Source organism: Toxorhynchites rutilus, chromosome 1 (genome assembly GCF_029784135.1).
Source record: "Toxorhynchites rutilus septentrionalis strain SRP chromosome 1, ASM2978413v1, whole genome shotgun sequence".
In the NCBI taxonomy this organism is placed as follows: domain Eukaryota; kingdom Metazoa; phylum Arthropoda; class Insecta; order Diptera; family Culicidae; genus Toxorhynchites; species Toxorhynchites rutilus.
In genome coordinates this window covers 172,548,394-172,573,980 of record NC_073744.1, presented here as the reverse complement: position 1 = coordinate 172,573,980, position 25,587 = coordinate 172,548,394, and the positions used below count along the sequence as shown (strand labels likewise).

Sequence of the window (25,587 nt, the reverse complement as noted above, 5' to 3'; positions counted from 1 at the left end):
GTTCCTACGATTTTCGAAGCAAAGTATGGGCGTGTCAATTGTGATAATATGTACTTTACTGATGGGTCCTCTATGAATGAGTCCACAGGATTTGGAGTGTTCAACAATTTTTTTAGCACCTCACACAGTCTTCAGAATCCTTGCTCAGTGTATATTGCTGAATTGGCAGCAATACACTGGGCGCTGGACAGCGTCGCCTCACGACCTGTTGAACACTATTACATTGTAACGGATAGTCTGAGCTCTGTCGAAGCTATCCGTTCAGTGAGGCCGGAAAAGCACTCACCGTACTTCCTTGAGAGAATACGAGAAATTTTGAGTGCTTTACCCAGACGCTGTTATGTCATTACCTTTGTCTGGGTCCCTTCACATTGCTCAATTCCGGGTAATGAGAGGGCTGACTCATTAGCAAAGGTAGGTGCAATTGAAGGCGAAATTTATCAGCGTCAAATCACCTTCAATGAATTTTATTCTTTAGTTCGTAAAAATACCATCGTTAACTGGCAACGCAAATGGAACGAAGATGAATTGGGCCGGTGGCTCCACTCAATTATCCCTAAGGTTAGCCTCAATCCGTGGTTCAAAAGTCTGGACTTGAGTCGGGACTTTATTCGCACCTTCTCCCGACTCATGTCCAATCACTGTTCGTTAGACGCGCTGCTTTTTCGTTTTAATCTTGCCGACAGCAATCTCTGCGGTTGTGGCCATGGTTACCACGACATCGAACACGTTGTTTGGTCGTGCGAGTTGTATCTTGTCGCCAGATCGAATTTAGAAAACTCCCTTCGGGCTGGAGGAAAGCAGTCCAATGTGCCGGTGAGAGATGTGTTGGCTCGGTTAGACCTTGATTACATGTCCCAAATATATGTTTTCCTTAAAGCTATCGATCTTCGAGTGTGATTGTTCATACATCCTTTTCCCCTCCTTTTCGTCCTTCGCGAGCTATCGGTTCCCTTCCTACTAACATTAGAATAAGTTAAATTGTAAACACATATTAAATGTAAGGATAGTTTTAAGAATTGAGTAGAAGTGTCAGTGTGAATGAGAATGAGAATGTGAATGTGAATGTGAATGTGAGTGCGAGTGTAAACACACATCTCCTTACATCCCATCCTTTTCCTAATGAAAATGTGTCACCCTTCTAAACTCGAGTCGACCGCGAGTAATCGGTTTCCTATTTCATTAACCATAGAATTAAGGAAACAACATGTTGATATATGCTAGTTGAAATATAGTTAAGAGTTTGGCTCCATTAAACTTATGTAACTGAGCCTGTAAAAATAATCGGATTAATAAAAAAAAAAAATATGAAAATGGACACGTGGACACGCTTGTCCACGGAGGTGGAGGGGGAGTCTAAAATCATGCTTTTTCTGTCCACGCAGTATGTGGACAGTCCCTAAGTGATGTGTGGATAGCTCTCTATACCATTCAACGATTCCAAACAGAGAACTGGAATTTAAATTTTGTTCGTATTATTCTATATTATTGATTACGCCGTGATGAAAATGAATTCAAGGCGGTGCGTTTCTTGACTGTGCATGCATGGTGAGTATCCGCGGTATGTCGACATCTACAAATGCTTTGAATATGCGTGAAGCGAAAATACTCTATCAGATTAGCAAACCCAAGCAATGTTGTAAATTGTTGGAAGTGAATGAAAGTTACCACCTAATATTTTTTGAATGCATTAAACACGTAATTCTGACCCTTACTCAACAATGTTTCTTCGAATTCTCTGATATTATATCCGTCCACGGAACACGAAGCTCGATGCCCTCAAGGCGAACTAAATTTCACAGACAACAACATACTCGAAGCAATAGGGTAAATGTTAAAATATATGCCGCTAACATTTCAACTATTTTACTTCAAATTGGCATAACGTAGATCTAGATTTAAGTTAACAAATGGACCATAGGAGGACAGAAACAGGACTATATCATTGCTAGCCTCGCCAACATTGGCTAGTATATCTGCTGTTCTACAAGGATGAAGTGCAAAGAATGGTTTAAACAAAATGGGATGCTCCATCTGCGTTAGACTTTGTAGCAGTTGTGCACGATCATCGCCAGCGATGTTCCCGAACGCATCCCATACTTCTTCGAGTCGCAGAAGGGAACCGTCTGAAATATTGATGCTTGAATCATTCAGATTTATCTTCTAGTTACCAATTTACCTGACTTATGTGCATTGAAATGAAGCATTGGCACCTGGAAGCTGACACTATACAGTACATGGTACTCGATGCGATACAACTTCTTGTTGTCCGGATGGGGCACAACCCCGGAAGGGTCATTGACAATCAATTCGTCCAAATCGATCACATTTTCCGCCGACGTCACATCCGCAAGTGTGCTTACTATCGTTTGCTTTCGCAGATAAACTCCTCCAGCTGTTGTCTCAATAAGCTCCCAGTCATCCTGGATCTCATCGGAGAATCGCACGAATTGACGAGCTGCCGCAATGAATTGCTCCTCGGTTAACGTTCTACCCATGGTGAGTAACTAGTCGAGACGCAGTCCGTCACAAAGTTTGTTTTCGTTTTGCTGCAGGGGTCATCGCCACCATCTGACGGTAAACTCACCAACTCACCAGCCGCCGCACTTACACGCACACACCGTCACGGCGTCTGGCTCGGCCGCGATGCACAACAACACACCAACACAGCCGCACCGGTCAACCTCTGGCATAACTCTTCCCGAGAGTCGAAGCGCAGCAGTAGTGTGTATTTGAGAAGATGGAAAAAATTTACATACAAGATTTTTCGATCGTCGCAGAGTAACCAACGAAAAGTCTATCCAAAGTGATTCCAATTTCGGTGAAAAGTTTGCAGAAATGATTCCCACAGTGCTCGGAAGTCGGTGCAGTTGGAGACTGCCTCAAGTCGCCAGTGGGTGTTGAGATTGGCGCAGAATTCTGCAGAAGCCCTGTTTTTTTTCTCTCCAATTCCTGCTGTCACCTATTGTGTGTTGTACTCCTCCAGACGACGACGGACAGTATACATTCGTGTGCGGGAACGAGAGGCGTACGGAAAAAAAATCCGTACGGCGGAAAGTGACGGCAAGCTAAAAAGTGCGTGTGTGCCCCGTCTCTGCTGTGGTGTATTCGAAGAAAAGTCGCTGGGAGGAAGTGTTGTGGGGCGGCCTAGCTGAGCTGAGATTTTCACCCAGGAGGGGCCAAACCGGGATAGAGAGAAGGTGTTGAAGAATTTGCCCGTTTAATTCGTTCGATGAGGCGTACGCGTTGGGTGTATGTGTGGATGTGTAGGGAAACAATCACGGAGGTTGCAAAATCTTTCGTCTAGGTTGAGAACCTGATTCCTCTTTGTTGGGGGAATTCTGCTGCTGGGTGCCGAGGGGTGTTTTACAGATGTTGTGAATCATAGTGGAACGTATCGGAGGTATCCCCAACAACAGCGACAATAACAACACCCAGCAGTGTGTGATGTCAAGTGTAGATATGGATATAGCATTGCGAAGCGCGCGTCCCGAGAAAGCATAGAAAAATTCAGGGAACTGTGCTCTGTGCTACTACTAGTGTGTAGAAAATAACAAGAAAAGCTGTTCCGGAACGGAAGGATATACACCACTGACGATAGCAGCAGCGGCTAGCGGCAATACAGAAGAGCGGAATGGCCACACCAAAGGGCGAGAGAAACAGCGCTCCGGGCACAAATGGAAGCAATTCCAATGGTGAGTTTGTTTTGCAGTGCGTAATGTTATACGCGATAATGCTGATCACTCTAAGCAGAGAATACCCCCCTCTTATCTGTTTCGTTTCCCGTGCGCCGCAATTCGGGGTTTCATTTTCCATTTGATGATACCTACATCCGTACATCAAACCGGCCGTCTAATATAGGCGGAGTTGCCAACAATATTTTTCAAAAAACTGGAAGATTCCTGTTTAAAAAAAACTGGAAGAAAACAGCATCCTGTAAAACCGTTTTATTTTAAGATGAAATATGTAAAAAAAACTTTTGAAGTTGAACAGTTTCATTGTGATTAAACATAATAATGTACTAAAAGCTAGAAACTAATTAGGCAAGTAGCAGTTAGCAGTTATCACACCTCTTCTTCATTAATCTATGACATTGATAAGACTAAAATAAAATCGTGGAACATATGATGAAGTCGCTACTTGTGGATAATGGAAATCCAACGTGCCCCACTATTTCATTTTAGACTTATCAATGCCCTAGACTAATGAAGAAGTGGTGTGGTAACTGCTAACTGCTACTTGCTAATTATTTTCTAGCTTTTAGTACATTATTATGTTTAATCACAATGAAACCGTTTAACTTAAAACGGTTTTTTAGTTATTTTATTTTCTAGTTTTTAGTACGTTATCTGTTTCATTAGAGTATTTCTCTACAATAAAACCACTTTATTCTATTAGTCAAATCATTCCATTTGATACCGATATTGAGTGGAATGCAAAAAATACAGAGTGTGTTCTCCAAGTCAAGTTCGTTCGTTTGGTATACATATCCCAATCTATTTTTTTTTTTAGATAATATGAATTCAGATATTTTGTAGCGTCGGCTGAATTGGATTTTTCAAGATCATGGGATAAGCAGTTTTAAAATGACAGCAGAGATAAAGGTGTTTTACAAATTCGGTCAGTTGCTATTGGTCAAATTTCTATTAATGTGAATTAATCAGCCGTATGGCACCCGCCATGTTTTTGATGCCAACATCTCACACGTCAGAAGTATTTGTTTTCTTCAAAACAGCGATCCGCGTTGACGGCAGTGAGTTTCGTTCACTAGTTTAGGGGAGCGTCAAAGAACAGCTGATTTTCAGTCGGAGTGAACGTTTTCAAAATTAAAATTATGAATGAGAATTAGCTTTCCCATATCAAATTAGTATTCTGTTTAAATTAAAAACATTTTTGTTTGCAGGTGGGGAAAAAGTCTCATACGAAAATTGTTTATGAAGACAACTTTATATTATAAAGAAAAAAATACAGCAACAATGTTGGAATTGTATGACCATATGGTTGAATGAAAGTCAGAAATACGTGTTTCTAATAATTAAATAACAATGTGAAAATTTTCATTCAAATTTTAAAATTTGAAAACCGGCTTCGTGTCTTCTAATCTGGTAGAGATTACACTAACGATTTTGGGACCCAAATTATGACTCAAACTTGAAGTCGCCACCAGACGTCGAAGGTATCGCGAATTACCAATTTACCACCATCTGACATATCGTGATGTCGATGATGAGCTTTTACAGCAGAGGGATAGCGAGATAGGCGGTGACGGTAGGTAGAGTGAGATAGCGATAATCGTGTCATACACCTGGAATTAATGTAATAATGCGGCCATTTTGGATTTGGATTTTTCATGATCTAGTATGATCTACTATTCAAACCCTTTCATTTGATACCAATATTAATGAGGTTTTGAGAAAATATGTATTCCGACATTTGGTAGTGGAAGTCATCTTGGATTTGCATTTTAACCTTTCATTTGATATTCATATTAATGGGGCTTTGAGAAAATATGTAGCTTGCTATCTTGGATTTTCAAGATCATGACATACGCAGTTTTATAATGACTACAGAGATAAAGGTGTGTTCCAAATTTCAGATCAATCAGTCAACAGAAAAGGGGTCAAATTTCTATTAATGAGGGACAGCGTTACAGACAAACATGTTACAAACATGTTACAGGGCAAGCTAAATAAAACCGTTTAACTTATTAATCGGCTTTGATTTATCTAAAATTATTTTTTTATCCATTTGGTTTGAAGTTTTTGAGTGGTTTGTTTCAGCTCCCATGCACTGATTTATGTAGTCAAATATATATTAGAATTCTGGATTTTTTTTTGATAAGGTCCCACAATTCCAAGACTAAAATTAGCACATTCAATACCAAAACATTTTACAGGCTTGTTCAAACCAAATTTTGTCATCACAATCAAAATGAGGTGTCCTTAAGTGTTCCCTCCAGCTCGAGAAAATATTTTTGGAAAATGTTTACATATTATGCATATTATGCATACTTGTATAATAAACTATATAGTTGTTCCGAACAGCATCGAACTGAAACGAACAGACTAAAAACGTAATTTTTGTTGAACTAAAAATGAATTACAATTTAAAAAAAAAATATGGCTTAAAAGCAACGATTTCTGTTAAACGGTGGTCTTGTCGTTTGTGCCAACATTTCATGCAAAGTATGCATAAAATGTATATCTCTTTTCATTGCGAACTATGCGTCCGATAAGTGAGTTTAGATCATGCGTAATATTAATGCTATTGAGAATTAAAAATCCAAGAAAGTAAGGTTACTTGGGATTTATATTCATATACAACAATCTGATGTTTATATAAACCTAAAGCCAGCATAGCACGTGGGCTGTATGAACCATTTTGGGTGAGATTTCTCGCTATGAACATTGCAGCAGTCGTAGTGGAATAGTAAATCAATTGGTCTGATCTTTGGAATGTTTTGGAGGACTTAAAACATCTGATATTTATGTAAGTTCAAAGACACCACACACATGGAGCGATAACCGTATTGAATTTGAAAGTGTAAGCAGGAGAAAAATAACACTGAAGTGGGTTTGTAAGAAAAGATTCGATCCAATGTAAATGCATCTTGGATCGATCGAACGATAATCTAAAAAAGAAAACTGGTCATGAGACAAGAACGGTGAGGGAGGGATAATATTTATACATCCAGTTTTTTTCTTATATAAAATGGGTAACATTGAAGCACAAATATAAAAAACTTGATAAAACTAAATGATATTGAAAAAACTGGAAGATTTAAGGATTTAACTGTTTGACTGGATCGAGTTAAAAAAAAAACTGGAAGAATCCAGTTTAAACTGGAATATTGGCAACGCTGAATATAGGCATAATATCGACAGACCGCAAATTCGCCTCGCTCGAGAATCCATCGTACGAAGTTAATTCTACACTCTGTCGATTTCGCAGCATCCGGCGTGCTAGTGTTGGTGCCAATGTTGCCCAAAAGCACGCTGGTGGTCGATTAATGCCCCGCAGAGGCAATGTGAATGGCAATCAGCAAGTAACCGTATATGTTCGATTCGTTATCGTACTCTCGTTCCCTCTTGCGATTCTCTCTGTTTACTTCGTCTGTTTCCTCTTCCTCTTGTTTGTGTCTGAGTATAGTGGGCTAAGAAGAAGATTCGATTGTATGAATCAGAGCAGCGTTCGGTCAACGACGATGATTCATACGTTTTTGCTCTCCGCCAAAGGGAAGGTGTCCTGTTTCGTTTTGCGCACAGGTGTCTCGTTTCAGCCACTTTTGGTCCGCTGTGGTCTGCCCACGTCGTCCGGATGAATACAAAGCAGAAACGCACGCTGTGCGAGAAACTGTCCGGATAAAGTCCGTCGTTAGGCTGCCGTTGAACCCGTAGGAAGCTGCTCGGATGGCATATGGGCACTGGCGTCATTCAATAAGCATCATAATTAGATTCTCGCGAAACTTGTTCCACCACATATCCTTCCAGAGCAGTAGGTCTAAAATAATGTGCATTCGATAGGTTCGTTCCACTGAAGTCGATACTGAAAGCGAGTGTAAACGATGGTACACTAGATAAAAAACCCCAGCGGTAGATTGGGGTTAATTTTGTTAACACCTAACTCTGATGGTCAGGGCTAGCAGTTCATTTGTTACTGGAGTCTACGAAAACAAATCAATTCATTGCGGTTCCATCCAGGCTCAGTTTTCATTGTTTGTTGAAAATGTTTCAAAATATTTTTGTTACATTGTAGAGTACTTATGGCGAGGGCACTAGAACGCCAAAAGCAGAGAATTTTGAAGACAACAGGGAATAGCCTATGAAGCTTAAATCATTTAGATAAGTAGCATTTCATTTCGGTGATATCAGCGCTCCCAATGGATATGCAAAACAGCATATTTACTAATCACTCGCCATCAATTCAGCACCGTGGCACTGAAAGTTAGCCAATTGATAGGTGATGTTTCTGCAAATAGTAATTAATTACTCTGAAAATGGAAATAAACATGCTTCCTCTTGTCGCTCTCGAAAATTGCAGCCTGCCAACATTTGTCCGTCTGTCTGTATAACTACAACCTAGTGGAAGACATAATCCGACGGTAGAATGATGATGATGGCTTCGCATTCAGTTTCCTCATCTCTGTTACTTCCTCTCCGTAGCAAGTGATTCTAGACAACACAGCTTGTTGCTCCGGTTGTCGTGTGTTTACATCGAAGCTAAATGACGACTATTAATTTCCACCGATTTATCCGACAAAACTGTGTCAATCAATGACAAATTCTATCTAACTGGCCGTTGCTGCTGCATTGGTAGCAACTGGTTGCACTCTCGACAGACACATCAGTCATCGCCTTCTCTTCGTCAGGACCGTCCGATGGTGACAACTGCTTTGTTCCACCCGTCGTGTCGTGTTCAACCCGGCTCTGGCTGTGGAGTTTGTTTGGTGGTATTATCGATTATTGTGTCCTCAGGCGCACATAGCCGACGGGACTACGAATAGTACAGTCAGAAGAACGAGAAGGGAGGGGAGTATGCTCACATGTCAAACATGCATCGAACATGGGAAATTGTCAAATCGAATGATTCGTAATGGCTGGGTAGCAAATGATGGAGTTTCGCCAACTTCTAGTTGATACCAATTTGTTATCCCTTTATGTTGCATTGATGAAAACGACAAAAGATAATCCAATCATACGGTGCCTTAAAAATTGTTACATGGGATCTGAATTCCGATTTTTGTTCCGTTTCAAGCTGTATTTACAGATAAAAAAATCATTTCATGAAACAAATGAAAAAGATTCTATTACAATTGAAACCATTGAATAATTGAAAGATGTATAGTGGCACGAGCAATCTGTGCCCTCCTAACAGGATTGTAAAAAAAACCAATTACCATATAGCCAAACCATTGCAAAGCCAAAAAAAACAGAAACGTGCAAAACGAATATTGCGTTCGTTGTGATAAATCGGACCTGCCGTGTCGATCGATTGCTTCGGAATGTATCCAGTGAAAATCATCGCAATCAAGTGTCTGAAGACATGCTTGTACGATCAAATTCTGATCCCACGATCATCCAACGCATGATTACTAGCGATGAGACATGGGTGTACGAGTGTGACATGCAACCGAGTGAACAATTATCTGCATGGACCGCTGCAAACCAGTGGCGTCTCGTCCGCCTGTTCAAACTGTTCATAGGACAGGCCGACAATCTCAAAGAAAAGTCGGGTGGGTAATGTCCTGGACATAACTGGAGAGACGTGGGATCTTCTCACTTCCTTCCTCCACTTTTCATTCGGTGGATATATCTCTATGCTGGTGATGATGGACACTATCGAATTGTAATTGATACTGAAAATATGAACCACATAACGGATGATGTATACATCTATGACTCTATTCCACCTTATCAATGCATCATTCATTGTACGCTTTTACTGGGCGAGCAACTTCGAAGCAGCGTGATTCTCCATATGGGAATGTAGTTGCTATGCTCATTTTCGCGCCGCTCAAACTCTCAACGCTCATGTTGGTCGGGGTTTGATTGAATGTTGTATCTTCGCACTGTATTTGCATCAAAACGGCCGTTTCACAATATGAAAATCTCACTATTTTGATCACATATTCCTTAGCATTACTCTAAGAGGCAAGCATCAATGCACAATGGTCCAGGAGATGCATTTAAGTGGAAATTAGCAATTAGAGCTCGACGGTTATTCTCTAGACAAAAACTGTCTTCGACAAAGTTGTTACATATGATAGAGCGCTCGTTTTCATGTTATCAAAAATAGGGTGACCAAAGTTGTCGATGAAATAAAAAATATAACTTTCTTATCTTTATAGACAGAGGTAAACATAGTTCGACAATGTTGTAGTCCCAGTTATTTGAGACATCTTTGTAGAACAAAGTTTTTTTCTCTATCTCTTGAAATAACCGATATAGCGCTTTTTTCCAAGTTGCGTTAGGGTCACCATGAAAAAACGGTTTTTATACTCTAACTTTTATATTTCAAATTCTACATACAAACTGTCTTCGAAAGATTTTTAGAATAGACTAATACAAACGTTTTGCGACGCAGAACTTGTCTATATCTCAACTTCACTCAAAGTTATTGATAGTTCTTCTCAAAAAATACGCTCTATTCAACTGCTTGCCATTCTTTCTGGGGCAAACAGAAGAAATGTTTGTTGACGGAATTTGAAAGAACAAATTTCACTTTATATAATATGTGATTAAAATTGAAATCATGAGTTTTTGGGTGAAAACCCTTCAATAACTTTGAGCAGGATTAAGATATTGACAAATTCTGTATCGCATAATGTTGGTGTTGATAAGCTCTAAAAGTCGTGCGAAGACAATTTTGATGTAGAATTTCAAATATAAAAGTTAGAGTGAAATAACCGTTTTTTTCATGGTTACCCTTGTCAATATTTTAATCCTTCTCAAAGTTATTGAAGGTTTTTCACCCAAAAACTCATGATTTCAATTTTAATTTACTCAAACGCGAAAAATAACATAGTTTTTAAATTACCCATTATGTAGAGTGAACTCTGTTCTTTCAAATGCCGCCAATAACCTTTGTTTATGTTTGCCTTAGAAAGAATGACAAACAATTGCGGAGGACGTATTTTTTGGGATGAATTATCAATAACTTTGAGTGAAGTTGAGATATTGACAAGTTCTGCATCGCAAAATGTTTGTATCAGTATGTTCTAAAAGTCTTTCGAATACGGTTTGTATGTAGAATTTGAAATATAAAAGTTAGAGCAAAAAAACTATTTTTTTAATGGTGACCCCAACGCAAATTAGGAAAAACGGGCTATATCGGTTATTTCAAGAGATAGAAAAAAACTTTGTTCTACAAAGATGTTTTAATTAACTGGAACAACAACTTTGTTGAACTATGTTTACCTCTATCTATAGAGATAAGAAAGTTAGATTTTTTATTTCATTGAAGATGTTGGTCACCCTATTTTTGGCAACATGAAAATGAGCGCTCTATCATATGTAACAACTTTGTCGAAGACAGTTTTCTGTCTAGAGAATAACTGTCGAGCTCTAAATGCTAATTTCCACTTAAATGCATCTCCTGGACCATTGTGCAATGGTAACATTATTGTTGGTGGAAATCGTGTTTCGGGTCGTTAAAAACACCTCCTTGATAGCAGTGGGAACAGCTTCAAAGCTGAAATTTTATTTTAAAGTTTTATAATCTTTAATTGTATGTTCATTTCCACTTACATTTTGGTGCTTTCTTCAAAATTCAATTCTCTAAATTCACTTTTCTTTAATTTAAACTTCTAACAACTTGCTCAGCTAAACTTTACCTTTGACTTTATTCTTTGTTTTTCTTCATCTGACAGTTCTCTCTTATATGTCTCTATAGTGTTCTGTCAACTTGACAGCCCCGCTTTGCGTTCGTCCGCTCATTCGCAAAAGGCGTAACCGGTACTCACTCAGACGTTAGGTGACGATTGCACAGTGGGTCCGCTAACAATTATTTTTAAACTAGATTTCTGATGTTTAAAATTCACATTAGAGCCTTTAAAAATAAGATATGTTTTCTAAACTAATAAAAAAACTCACTCGTATTACCATAATAAGTACTATTGCGATAATAGGTACTTCTGCCCTAGTTGCTTTATACCGAATTTATTGCCCAATAAAGTTACAAAAAGTTGAATGAAATTGATAGACTAAGCTATCATTTGATGCCTAAACCTTACCATATGGTTGCTATCAAAAGCCATGAAAAATGATCATAGTTAAAATGGGTAAAATGGGTTAAAGAACTAGATACATACAAATTCATCGCTTTGTTGAATCACGAAAAAATTTCCAACTTCAATGTCGCATTCCGTACTGGGAATTTGAAAATGCTTATTTCATACCATCGAAATTCGATGAAGCGAAGCTTTGTATTGAGCTGACTTGAGTAAAGCTTAGGGACAAAAAAATTATAGATGTAGTTTCGATTATCGTTCGACAAAACGTGCATCAAACCTTCTCCGAAACGCCCCGATTGACCAGGATAATGAATGCCTAATACAATAGTGTTATGTTCATAGTGTTGGAGGACCGGAGGACCAATCGGTCAATAAAGAGCCATATTTCTTGGCGTGTTCCCGTGGCCGAGTGCTCAGCGTCACACCTATCATGCCGGGAGTACGGATTCCATTCCCGTTCCCGGTTTGCACCGTGGTCACGCGTATTCTAGAACTTGTCACTTAGAAAACATTCAAGGCGTGTTATATTGCATAGAAATCCTAACTAATCTATACATATAAAAATGGAGTGATGTCTGTCTGTCTATCTGTCTTTCTGATTCTTATGAACTTGAAAACTACTGAACCGATCGGCGTGAAAATTTGTATGGGGGGCTCCCATACAAATGTAACACAAATTTTAGCATAACTCAATAACTAATTAAGCAAATGTAACCAAATTTGGCATGTGAATGTTTAAGGGGGCAACCAGTGTTGCCACACGTACAGATTCATCTGGAAACGTACAGATTTTTTACGTGGGACTACGTCTAACCGGAGTATATATGGGGGGGGGGGTCTTAAAATGAAAACCTAAACACAGAACATGCAGGAAAAAATGAAAGATTTCGAATGCTTATAACTCGAACATTTATTACTGGATCGGAAAGATGTTTGCATCAATTGATAGGGAATATTTCTACGCATCTATTGCAATTAATAAAATTTTACTTTTCATTAGATAAACAATTGAATAACTGTAAAATGTTAAGCGTTATCTAAACGCTCTAACTACCTCGTTTTGGTTGGCCCGATTTACGGTTTCCTCAACACAGCCATCATAACCAAGCAGCCTTGGGGAAATCGGCATTGCAAATACATGAAAGTATGCGGACTTTTGTTCTCACCGAAATGTGTTCCCTAACAGAGATTTCTAAACCAAGCAGTGTTGGAGTAATCGTCATTGCAAATAAATGAAAGTTGGGATATTTTTCTTCCGACTGAAATGTGTTTCCCAACACAGACTTCAAATCCATGGTGCATGGGGAAATTGACATTGCAAATTCATGCAAGTCGGGGGTGTTTTTGTTCCGACCGAAATGTGTTTCCCCAACACAGACTTCAAATCCATGGAGCGTGGGGAGATTGACATTGCAAATTCATGCAAGTCGGGGGCATTTTTGTTCCGACTGAATTATGTTTTCCTAACACAGACTTTAAATCCAAGGAGCGTGGGGAAATTGGCATTGGAAATACATGCCAGTCGGGGGCATATTTGTTCCGGCTGAAATGTGTTTCACCAACACAGACTTCAGAACCAAGGTGTCTGAGGAAATTGGCATTGCAAATTCATGCTAGTCAGGGGTATGTTTGCTCCGACTGAAATGTGTTTACCTTATACAGGCTTTTAAACCAAGGTGTCTGGGGAAATCGGCATTGCAAATACAGTAGAACCCCGATTTTACCCGATATAGTCTGGCTAGGTAACCGCGAATAACGAAAATCGCGGGTAACCACACCGGTCAGATAATATGAATGTTATGACCAAAACAAAAGAGTAAGCGCCTACGTCTCACTGACAAATTTTGGGAAGCTGTATAGAATTACTATGGAACTCGCTTTCGCGGAAAATCGGGGTTCCACTATAAAAAACAACTGCGAGTATGAATACTCGATAGCCTTTGTGCAGACCAGAATATGTTTCCTTAACGCGGTCTTGTAAACTTAAGAACCTGAAAAAAATCGTGCAGACATTAGAGGCGAATAAACTTTCAAGTTTGAAGCCTCTATAGTATAAAAAGTAGAGGTTGAAGTTGTAGATTAATTCGAGCCGGGGGTACTTCTGCACCCGCATGTTTTTTTTGCACTCCGAAAAGAGTTTTCCTAACACGGATTACAAAAGCGGGTACGAACACAACGCTTGGCGCGTTTATTCAAGATTTCATTGAAGGATATACCTTCATATCTTCTGCTCACTGAAATTATGGCACTGAGTGCCTGTGTACGTACACTTGAGAGATGCAAACTTCAGAGGGAAATGTACAATAAAAGAATCGTTTGACAATTCTTCCGTTCACATATTTTTTCCTAGGCATCATAACAAACGTAAAAGGACAGATTTTTGGAAGAAAAAGTACAGATGAGTAAGATTTTTAACCCCTCTGATACAAATTAAAATGTGGCAACAAATGTTTCTATGGTGGTTCGAGACCCCTCTCCCTCTCTAAGGTGGGGGGAGGGGCTGCCATACAATTGAAACACCAATTTCTGCATAACTCTAGAACTAATCAAGCAAATGAAACCAAATTTGGCATGTGGAGGTTCTAGAGGACAAGAAATGTTTTTATTGGGGACGAAGGAATCGTTCGATTTCAGATGTCATCATTTTATTATCTTTTCTGTATCAAACATATATTTAGGGCCTGATTCTCGAATACACTACGAATACACTTCACGGTGGAAACGGTATGAAACGCATTCGCGATGACAACGGTATGGTGTCGACATCTGGATGCGAGATTAGTTTCCCACTAAATTTATCATTATAATTTCAAATTATCTTCAGATGAAATTTTTGTATGAGATTATCATATCACATGAAGAAAACAAAGTTTTCCACTCACATTGAGTACCAGTTTGATACGAAGAAGTTAATTTCCATTAATGATTTTCTATTTGAAAAGTGCTCATTCTGCCTGAAAACTCATTATTATCTTGGACACTTCACTAACTCGTAAAACGTAGTTCAATGGCGTGCCGTTTGTTTTGATTCCACCGTGAAGTGTATTCGAGAATCAGGCCCTTAATGTAAGGAAGAAACATGTTATTTACAAGTGTTTGAAAAATCTTGAACGAGAATTGGGTCTGAAAATAACTTGATATTATGACGAGTTCTGGTAGAAGTACTAGAAAATTCATAGTAAAAGGGAATTTGTAAAGGGTTAAAAATAATCAATGAACAGTTCTGCGATTGAACCCATGGACGTTCGCTAAGAAAACGTGAATGTTTGAAAGTATCTATAACAAAAAACCATTTTGGGTGAGACGAAGTTTGCAGGGCCAGCTAGTTACTAATAAAAATGACACAAGCAATACTACGATGAGACGGGAAAGTTTCTCTAGGAACGATGTGCCACCGAAGAAGAAGATGAAGAACCTTACCGTTATGAGGCGTTTCAGAGAGAAAATTCGTCGCAAACGGCCAGATTTGTGGAAGGATAAGACTTGGATAATGCAGCAGCTCATCGATCGATCATTGCGAACGAATTTTTACTAAAAATGACAAAAATCCTACGTAGCTGGTGATGGAACAATCTTTTTTACACGATTCTTTCGAAATTACGTATCAGTCACGTAAAAAAATCAGTGACTTCAGACAAATATGATTGGTTGTAATTTTTCCAAAGAAAATATGAAAAAGTTGTTGTTAGAATTTTTTTTTCTTTGTAAATACGCCCATTTTTCGATGTATGGATGACTTTTTGATTAGTCTGGGACCACTTATATATTTTTTTAAATTTGATAAAAACAACTTTTGAGAAACATGAATTTGAATTTTAAAAATATTTTATTTCAGTGTAAATTTTAAAAAATACATTTTTTCATGAAAAGTTAAACAATTTCCTTCATTTCATTCTTTGATCTCAACTAGCAAGACTTATAGTTTTTGTGTTAGAAAATCCCGAAAAATGTTTTTTTTTTAAAGTTATACATTTTTCTTTAAGATTTTAAGCATGCAAGGTTAAATTGCCAATTTTTTACACCCACAAAGTTTTACTGCAATCTGAGATGGAGCTGCCAATGGCTAGACGAGTTGGCATGAAATTCGTGTTTTTTTTTTCTCTTAGATAAAACACGAATCTCAATGTCGTCAACGGTGATTCCAATTGAAGAAATGAACTCGAGTTGCACAAACTTTTCACTGCAGAACAATTGATTTTTTTCTAATTTTCCTATTTTTCTTCAATATTCTCCGATTTATTCTATTATGCAAATTTGGGTTGAAATGAACGTAACGACAAAAAGACAGCTCAAATCAGACCATTCGTTCTCTCGTGTCTGATGATAAAAAGTAGAAGGATGGTGTCCAGAACACTACCGCATTGTTAACGTAGGAATAGGAAATGCAAATACATGTATTTGGTAGCCCTTACAATGTTAGTGTTAGGGAAACACACCACAATATGCAAATGCATACAAACATCACTCGTAGACATTTTATCTTTCGAATGAAGTGACCTCAAACGTAAGGCTTTAGTTTTCGAAATTTTGAACCTACAGAACCTACAGTACAGAAACGAAAGACGAAAATTGAAGACTGTAACAAGTGAAGACTTAAAATGAAATTCACTCAAAAAATTATCAAGGTAAAAGATCTTTGGTTTCCATTCTTTAGTCATGCAAAACATATGACTAATCAACCAACAGCTGCGTATGCCGCAGTACAAAGCTGACCAAAGGGCAGCTGATATACTATCGAACAGTACTTTGTCACAAAGCACACACATCATATCGGAGTGGCTACGCATTTAGTCAGCGGAAACTCTGATGTGTCATTTGGCAGATAATCTGCATGATTGGAACCCTAGTATAGAATAAATCGCGTATCCCTTTTTTGACAACAATATTCCTTCCTTAAAGTGAGATTCCACTGAGACAAGCCGCACCGATCCGTTGGCTGTCGTGTAGAAGACGAAACTTTCGCCATCATTCAACTATATAGAAGGATTGGATCGATGATGTAAAGACTATGCTAAGTTATCTCAGTGGATTCCCGGCTAAGCCCAAACAGATAATTTAGTCACATTTGTTGGGCTCATGATTCGGATGTCCAACATCACGCTTCACCGTAACATTTTGCGAATATAAGCTGATTCCATCTCCAGCGCACGTTGTGCATTATCCAATTGCGTAACCACGCTGCTAATTAGCCGTCGTCGTGTAACTGCACTGCACTGTATAAATGCTGCACTGCGCTATCTAAAGTGATGCATCGAAAGGGAAAACGTCGATTAGCGTGTGCGGTGTGTGTGTATGTGCACTGTTGTCCGACAGAGATCTGCAAAGATCGTGCTAATCGAAATGAAAAGTACTAAACATCACCGTCTCTGATTACTGTGATTTTGTAGCCGCGCGCTGTTTGCTGCAAACTTCTTATCATAGTGCACTCTCCAGCCCCATACGATTGCAAGCAGTAAAAGCACGAAAAGTGAAGCTCGAGTCCGGCAAAACATGATCGATCGATCGCGATAGCAACAGGAACATTACTTTTACTTCAACGCGTTTCACCGCATCTGCTTTGGAAGATTTTTGCCCGAAACAAACAAAAAAAACCCAAGCAGAAGCATACGTAAGATAAAACGACCGATTCGCTGAGAGGGTGTCCAATCATGGAGGAGGGTTAATTTCACGTATCAATAAAGCGAATACCGGCAGTAAATTTCTTAATGAACGTTTGGGCGCGGGCGAAATGTGTTGTGGTTCGCCGTTCGTTATTTTACTCTTGAGTACAAAAAAAAAAGAAAAACGATCGAGCGATACCGCAAGTAAGTTCGCATAAATAAAAACAGACAATGATTTCTGCGTTTGGAGAGCAATAACGCACCCACGGTTAAGTTTCACGCAGATGAGCTCGACTTGAGATTAGAATAGCGTACCGACAGTACTAATTCGTTTCGCCGGACAAAAACAGGCGAGTGCGAAGAATTTAAATATTCCACGCGGGAAGCTTCATTAGCGAAACGTTTTTATACGGATGGATGGGAATTTCGGATCACTGATCTATTTGTGAACTTATTGAATCGTTCAGTTTAATATGTCGCCAAGGCTCATTTCTAGAGAGATTATTTCAGAGGTTTTAGACAAAATTCATCCGCAGTGTGTTCCAGTGGCCTCTTGTCCGCCTGTTCAAATAGTACAGGTAGACGATCACAGAAAAAACAAAAACATTTTTTATCATTTCACATTTGTTGCATGTAGCATGTACCATTATCGAAGGTAATTTATTTGTAAATTGCATATTATCCCGAATATCCTTATTGTCTTCTATGTATCAGTGAAACGTCTTCATCGTGAAGAATATAATCTGATGGCTACATTTGACTACACCACACAACCCGCACGCAGCACTACATTACGGAATAGGCAGTGAAGACTACCGTGTTCAAACCTTTCATCTGAACTCGCCGTCATTCAAACACTTTTCAGCATCTTCAAGCGCGACAGGGCAAACGCAGTCAGCTTTGTATGAAGCGATCATTACTAACGGGTGTTAAATAAAAAATGAGAATTTTTTCAATACCTTTCAGTAACCCAAATAAAGAGCGTAAAATTTTCTTTCTCCAAGAAAATTGCTCTTTGGGCTCCCTAGAAACAATAGGCGTGTTTGGTTTTGCTAGTTTGAATTTAGTCAAAGCAAAGATGGCGTCGAAACAGCACGTGCTCCGCGAACGCATTGTACGGTTTTACGAAACGCATTTCCAGCAAGGAAAAAAGTTCACGGTGGCACATTTTAAGGAAGAAAATGTGCCTGTCAGTACGGTATATCGTATCCTGGGTTCCCTGAACGTAGAGCGGAAGGTCGGAAGTGGTTGTCCGGTGACGATAATGACGAAGCAGAGGAAGACATCGTTAAAGAAGCTGTTTGACAACAAGGACGCAATCAGCCTGCGTGACGCCGGTCGGAAATATGGTTGCTCCCACGTATTGATCCATCGGACCCTCAAGATGGAAGGAATCGTCTGAGAATTACTACTCCAGCGACAAGTCATCCACACCGCCTGAAGTGAAATACAAGTTCAAGCACAAGTTTGAAAAAAAGGTTATGTTGTACATCGCCATTTCCGACCGGGGCATTTCAAAGCCTTGGTTTAAGCCGAGCGGTCTGGCAATCAACCAACAAATTTATCGAGAAGAGTGCCTCGATAAAATCCTGCTGCCGTTCCTGAACGAACATCACGCGGATGTGAAGTACGTCTTCTGGCCGGACAAGGCGTCTTCCCATTACGCCAAGAAGACGCTGGCGTATCTTGAGGAGAAAAAGATACCGTGTGTGAAGTGTCTAACCACCATATAATTATTTATTGCACCCATAAACCTTCAAATGCCTAATTTGGTTTGCTTGATTAATTCTCGAGTAATGCAGAAATTTGTGCTTCATTTGTATGGCAGCCTCCCCTAAGAGAGGGGGAAGGGGTATCTGAGCACCATATTTCAAGAAGTTGTTCAGTGAAAGTGATACATTCTTCCAACACTGGTCAATGTCCATGATGGAATCTCAATTCAGTGTATTCCCCAGGCACTGCCCCCTCAGATTACAATTTGGCGACGGCGACCCTTTTTTGATGTGCACCCGTGGCCGAGTGGTTAGCGTCCCACACTATCATGCCGGGTGTTCGGGTTCGATTTCCGTTCTGGTTGGGGGATTTTTCGTCAAAGAAAATTCTTCCGGCTTGCACTGTGGTCACGCGTATTCTAGAGCTTGCCACTTTAGAGTACATTCAAGGCGTGTTATTCGGCATAGAAATCTCAACCAAGTATTAATGAACGACGCTAGTTAATGAATACGTTGAGACGGCAAAAGTTCCACAGGGAACGTTAACGCCATTCAAGAAGAAGAAGACCCTTTTTTGAAAAGCGGATGAATAAATCAAAAATTGGCTGGATACAGAATCACTTCAAATCATCCGGACTTCTATCAGTTTATATCAGTAAAGTGTTGGGTGATGTATGGGAAAAAGTGACATTCGATTTATCGGACGGGACTTCCTGCAAAATGTATATTCCCGCTAAAAATAGCCTATTCAAAATTTCAGTACAATTGAACTTTATTCACTACACCCAAACTAGCGTTAGCAGAAAACATATCATATTCGGCAAAAAAAACTTTTTCGTGTGCTGAAGGGTGAAATGAACAAATAAAAGCACTTTCAAGAATTATAAAATGTTTTTATGTCTGGGAGCAGACCTCTCTTTCTCTCAGACTGAACGTGAGCTTGGAATTGTAGGGCGACTGATATGTAAGGCTGTTTTACACGACTACGATATCCACATAACTATTGGTGTTGTTGCATAATCGAATGTGTATGGGGGGGGGGGGTCTGCCATACAAATGAAACACAAATTTCTGCATTACTCGAGAATTTTTCAAATTAATTAAACTAAACTAGACATGTGAAGGTTTTAGGGTGCAATAAATGTTTTTACGGTGGTTAGATACTTCACCCCCTCTCTAAGGGGGAGCTGCCATACAAATGAAACACAAATTTCTGTTTTACTCGAGAATTTATCAAGCAAATGAAACTAAATTAGGCATGTGAAGGCAAATTTCTGCATTACTCGAGAATATATCAAGCAAATGAAACCAAATTAGGCATGTGAAGGTTTTAGGGTGCAATAAATGTTTTTACGGTGGTTAGATACTCTACTGTACTCTGAATATCAAAAGCAACAAGTTGATATTCATCACATTCGAAACGATATTCGTTCTGGCAGTGAGTCAAAATTCAAAAATAAAAAAAAATAGGCAGGCTGGAGCATTTAGAGAACAAAAATGTCAGAGTTCGAAATGAACTTTGCAAAAAGTCGCATAGGATTTTATTTGGTGAGACGGTAACAACAGCATATGCAGAACGGATACTACGAGTGGTTGTAGCTGATATTTATTTAGCTAATGAAATTCAAATCTGACGTCTTCAATAATCATGACGAAAATGACACTGGGTGGAAAAATAAATTTCAAAACATATTGAAAAACGTAAATTTATTAGCTCATATTCGTATTCATTTGGCATCATTTTTTATTGGAAAACCCCGATTTCCTTTACTCCTCCTTGGGCGATTCTACTTATTTTATTTTATTTGCTTGTTAACCAATCCCATCATCAGTGGTTTGTTCAGAATGTTCATACCTTCTTCTTCTTCTTAAGTGGCATTAACGTTCCTAGACGACTTCGGCGTCTCAACGTAGTATCACTTGCGTCATTTTTCTTAGTGCTTAGTTGAGATTTGTATGCCAAATAACACGCTTTGAATGCATTCTGAGTGACAAGCTCTAGAATACGCGTAACCACAGTGCAAGTCGGAGAAAATTTCTTCAACGAAAAATTCCACCGACCAGAACGGGAATCGAACCCGAACCACCGGCATGTTATGTTTGACGCTAACCACTCGGGCACGGAAGCACATGTTCATACCTGTCTTAAGGGAAAAATTCAAAAGCATTGTACTTGTAAGTAGACATAAGTATATCAGTAGACATCCAGTCATATGTGTATAGTTTTGTTCCACGATCTTTCGCCATTTTTAATTGAAAACTACATCCTTTAAAAATTGAAAAATACAGTAGCAAATCCCAGCTTCCCCTCTAAAAATTTAGTAGGGTTTTCACAGAAACATGAGACCTAGCATTGTCATGGTCGATCTTAGTTCTCATTAAAAAAAAAAAACGTACAAGTTGCGATCCATAAAATGCTTTTCGGTCAAATTTCGTGGAACTCACATATCATACCCATTACGCTTGACCGCTTGACCAGATGCTCATGAACGGCAATTTCAGAGATCTGTAGTGAATCGAATAATTCACGTGTCGTGTACTGAGAATTATCGTCTGCATCAGCGTCTCGATTTGATCATCATCGGTGGCGATTCGAACATTTCGGATTAATTAACGTAAGAACGATTAAAATCCATTTGCAACGAATTGAGTTATTGAAGTTTAAAATATTGTGCGTGAAACAACTTGAAACAACTGTTTTCCTCGTGATCCAATTTCAGACGTTTTCTTAACTGTCCTTCAGTTCTGAATACCTCGAACTAGCATCTTCAAAGCCATGAGCGTCCGTTACCTCCGAGGAAATCAGTCGGAATAAGGATAGTTTGTTTTAATCACACCATTATAGCGAATCGTCGTATCAATCTTCTTCCTATTATAATCATTAGGGATACGTTTTGGACTAACAAGGAATATAAATAAACTGAAATTGTATATTTGTACTGTGGCAAATTCATCACCGAAGCCGATTCCGTTTCGGAAGAGCACAAATCAAACAGCACTCCACCTGCAGTAATTTGTCTAGTAAACACATCTCAGCTAATTGATTGCTTCCACCACGGCCAACACCAGAAGAAGCAAGCCACTACCACTGCTCGATCTGTACATCAATGATTTACCTCGTCAACACACATACCCGTATAGTGCGCCGAATTAGCTAATGTATGCGCCAAAAAGGGGTCAACCGGCGAAGTATGGAGGTCCCGTAATCTCTATGTGGATATAGCAAACAGTGTTTTGTTTAGTTTCGACTTGTGCATGTTTTGATTTCGGAGAAATCACGTTTCCCCGCACATCTATTGATGAATGGGCTGACATTTTAGCAACCTAACGTAACCCCAACGATTAGCGCGATCGTTTCGGCAAAGATCTCACAACGGAATTTCGTCCACCAGCAAAAAAAAAAACACGCCGAAGACGCGCGCGTCGTTGCATAAGAGAGCGGCGTAGATTTGCATAATCATTTCGTGCTCATTTTTTTTTTGTCACAACGAGTAAAAAGGAGCGGATGATATGAAAACATATATCGCAATCTTATCAAGCATTACCGCAGTTGCTTGCTTCCTTCCGGCAGCCATAAATGTATGTGATGGGCGCGTATAACTCAATTCATGAGAAGAATCATGAAAATGGTTAAAAGAGGAAAAACAAAACAGAAAGTGAAACAGTACTCCCCACCGGTAAGTCACCACAATAGGGTTGAAAACGATCCGTGGCTGTCGCTTTGTAGATTCATTTCAATTTTCATCACCACATTCGGGTTGCAGTTCACGCTTTGCCGGGCACCGGGTATTGCATCTCAGGTGACGAACAGACAAGCCGCATTACACATGGCTAGCTCTAGGGCTCGTCAGAGACGTTGTTTAGCTGCTTCCATCATGGGGCTTCTCGCTGACCACGCTGTATATTGTTTTTTGATTGTCCTACGATGTGACTTATGTTGACATAGTTTTAACTTTAGAGACAAATCAGCCCGTGAGGTTGAAAGTCTCTCTGATAAGATATTAAAAAAGGTTGTTATCTATTATATTCTATTTATATCGCAGCTCTAAGCAAACGTCGAGTTCGTATAACTTAGTACATGCTGAATCGTATACGATATCGAATCAGTTCACAATCGTATACAATGTTTAATGATCACCAAAACGATAATATTCATCGATACACGACACATATATCAGCAGATTCACTACATATATCTGGACCCATCACGTTTTTAGGCATTTTGTGATGCTTGATAACGTAAATCGCTACGGTGCATCGACTCCATTCAAATCGCCAAAATAGCATTTGCTGGATTACAATTCCTTCTGTGACTTGTTAAATTCACTTGCGCCAGGTACGGAGCGCTATATCCTCTATCCTCGCTGCAGACAGTTCGGTATGGCGCGTTTTGGTTGGCGCGTTCTGCGAAGTATTCGCGCAGTTATCCAAGATCCCTTTCATTGCGTATTAGTAGTGTTACTCTCTCCAGTTCCAGCTCCAGTTACATTCTCTGAATGCTTCCCTCATCCTTCTCTCAAGACCTTCCAGGTCAGTTTTGTTCCATTTGATTATTCCAAAACTGAAGGTCAGCAGGGGAACTGAACCGTAGTAGAAGTGTTGATCGCGCTTGCCCTGTTCCCTTTGTTCAGGAAAGTCTTCAGCACACAGTTCACTCGACACAAGGACTAATCTCTCAGCTCCGTCTAGATGTCGTGGTGGCAAACCTGGTTAACCAACCCTTTGTCTGCCGGAGTCCAGGGCATCTATAGAATTCGCCACTAACCATGCCCCTAATAATCTCACCGTCACAGAACTTGTAGTCTCCAGATTCGATATGTTGTCCCATCAGCAAGTGGACAGAATGGCACTTATATAGGTTGAACATTTTCGAGGCCAGATATTGGATTCGAAAAAAAGGCAAAACTTTCTTTTGTGTATAACGTTTTATTGCATTGATAAAAATTGGTGAAGTTTTGGACAAAACTAGGGTTTAGAGCGTAATGTTTACATGTGAAAAATTTCGTTACAATTTGTCAGTTGGTTATCGAGATAACTTGCAGGCAAGAAGTGCTTCGAACAAAAAATTACAGGCGCGATCTTGGAAACTGGTGGATTGCGAAACAGTTGGGAATCGACCATTCGACCGTGCACCGTGTGGTCAAATTGTTCAAGGTGATCCAGATGCGGAAGAGAAGCGAAGACGACCGACCTCGCAGAGGAAGGTGAGGGACGTGGCCAAGAAGATCAATTCTTCCGTCTGGTTCGTCCAGCAGACAATGAAGCGAGCTGGACTTCATGTCTCAAGGTAAGGAAGACGGTGACGAAATCCCGCGCCAGGAAGCTGTACCGCGAGTGGTTGGTGCAACCGAAACGCATCGTAATGGACGACGAGACGCACATTAAAGCGGACGCCAAGCAGATCCCCGGGCTGGAGTTTTTCGATGGCCAGCTCCGCCTGGATGTTTCGGGGAAGTTCCGGAAGAAGACGATCGATAAGTTTACCAAGATGTAGGTGTACGAAGCCAACGATGTTCTTCTTTGTCTACAGCGTTTTGGACTTCAACACATTTCTCCTGTGACTGAGGTGTAGAGAAGTGCTCTACTGCCTCATCGCATGCAGCAGGAACCCCACGACGCCGGGATCAATTTTATAGACCTTCGATATCCTGACAAAAAACAAGTGTGGTTTGGAGTCTGATGCCTTCCGACAGTCGATATAGGCCATACTGCAATTCTGCTGGATGCAGACTGCTCGTCCGACTATGACTGCGTCGATGATGGTCTGGCATTTTGTACAGATTCGATATGCACGTTATTGGTCTGTACTTTGATGTGTTCACTGTGCTGCAGTCTTATGGGAGGAGAAAAGTGGTGAATGGAGAAGGCGTGTTTACGTAGCACCTTGTTGAAGCACTCAGCCAACGGTTCTTGTGCCAGAAGATCATCATCGGGGCCCGCTACTGCCCAGATCCTATGGTACAGCGACAGTTCGCAGACAGCGCTCTTCTCGACGATGATATCTGGCGTCTCTACAATTTCACCACAACTTCTCCTGCTGTCTCACCCACATATGCCCTTCGTTGATGCTGATAAACGTTCGCTTTAGTCAGGCTTCACGTCACCTATGAAGCAGAGTAGAATGTTTTCTCGTTATCTCAGGGTCAGACAGTACCAAACATCCAATTCTGTTCAAGGTGCTTAACAAGGTCAGGAGTTTTCGAAAGGACGCAAAATGACTGGCCCTGTGTGCTGAGTTTATTCGTCTGTTGGTGAGTTCTCAGCTTCAGAAGATCAGCAATTGCGGCGTGTTTGTTCCGTTTCTCCAATCTTTTTCACCATGGATGCTCGCGCGTTCCACGGAGTTGTTGAAACAGTCCGTCTTTTGCCCTCACACGGTGTCCTCAATATCTAGTCGTCTTCACAGCAGCACAGTAATCTGTCAGTAGATTTAGTGGTTAAAAATCTTCTTGTACTGTAGTCTCTACTAGTGGTAACAATTGGAAAAGTGGAAAAGTCTCACTCATGAATCAACTGCTCAGCGGTCCTGAACTTCGTCTCGACA

At 39.9% G+C, this 25,587-nt stretch overlaps 2 protein-coding genes across 2 annotated transcripts in view; one reads left to right on the top strand and one right to left on the bottom strand.

The window, feature by feature from the left end:
• Window positions 1-1,850: 1,850 nt before the first annotated feature.
• Window positions 1,851-3,226, bottom strand: LOC129763393 (ubiquitin-like-conjugating enzyme ATG10). Its single transcript, XM_055762415.1, has 2 exons — window positions 2,180-3,226; window positions 1,851-2,126 (listed from the first exon to the last, which is right to left on the bottom strand). Exons 1-2 carry the CDS (start codon window positions 2,496-2,498, stop codon window positions 1,867-1,869), a joined length of 579 nt encoding a protein of 192 aa, XP_055618390.1. The 5' UTR covers window positions 2,499-3,226; the 3' UTR covers window positions 1,851-1,866.
• Window positions 2,702-25,587, top strand: part of LOC129763392 (guanine nucleotide-releasing factor 2) — a 117,267-nt gene continuing 94,381 nt past the window's right edge. Inside the window, exon 1 of the mRNA XM_055762412.1 lies at window positions 2,702-3,695. Within this exon, the coding sequence (XP_055618387.1) occupies window positions 3,635-3,695 (61 nt within the window). The 5' untranslated portion in view covers window positions 2,702-3,634. The remainder of the gene's footprint in view (window positions 3,696-25,587) is intronic.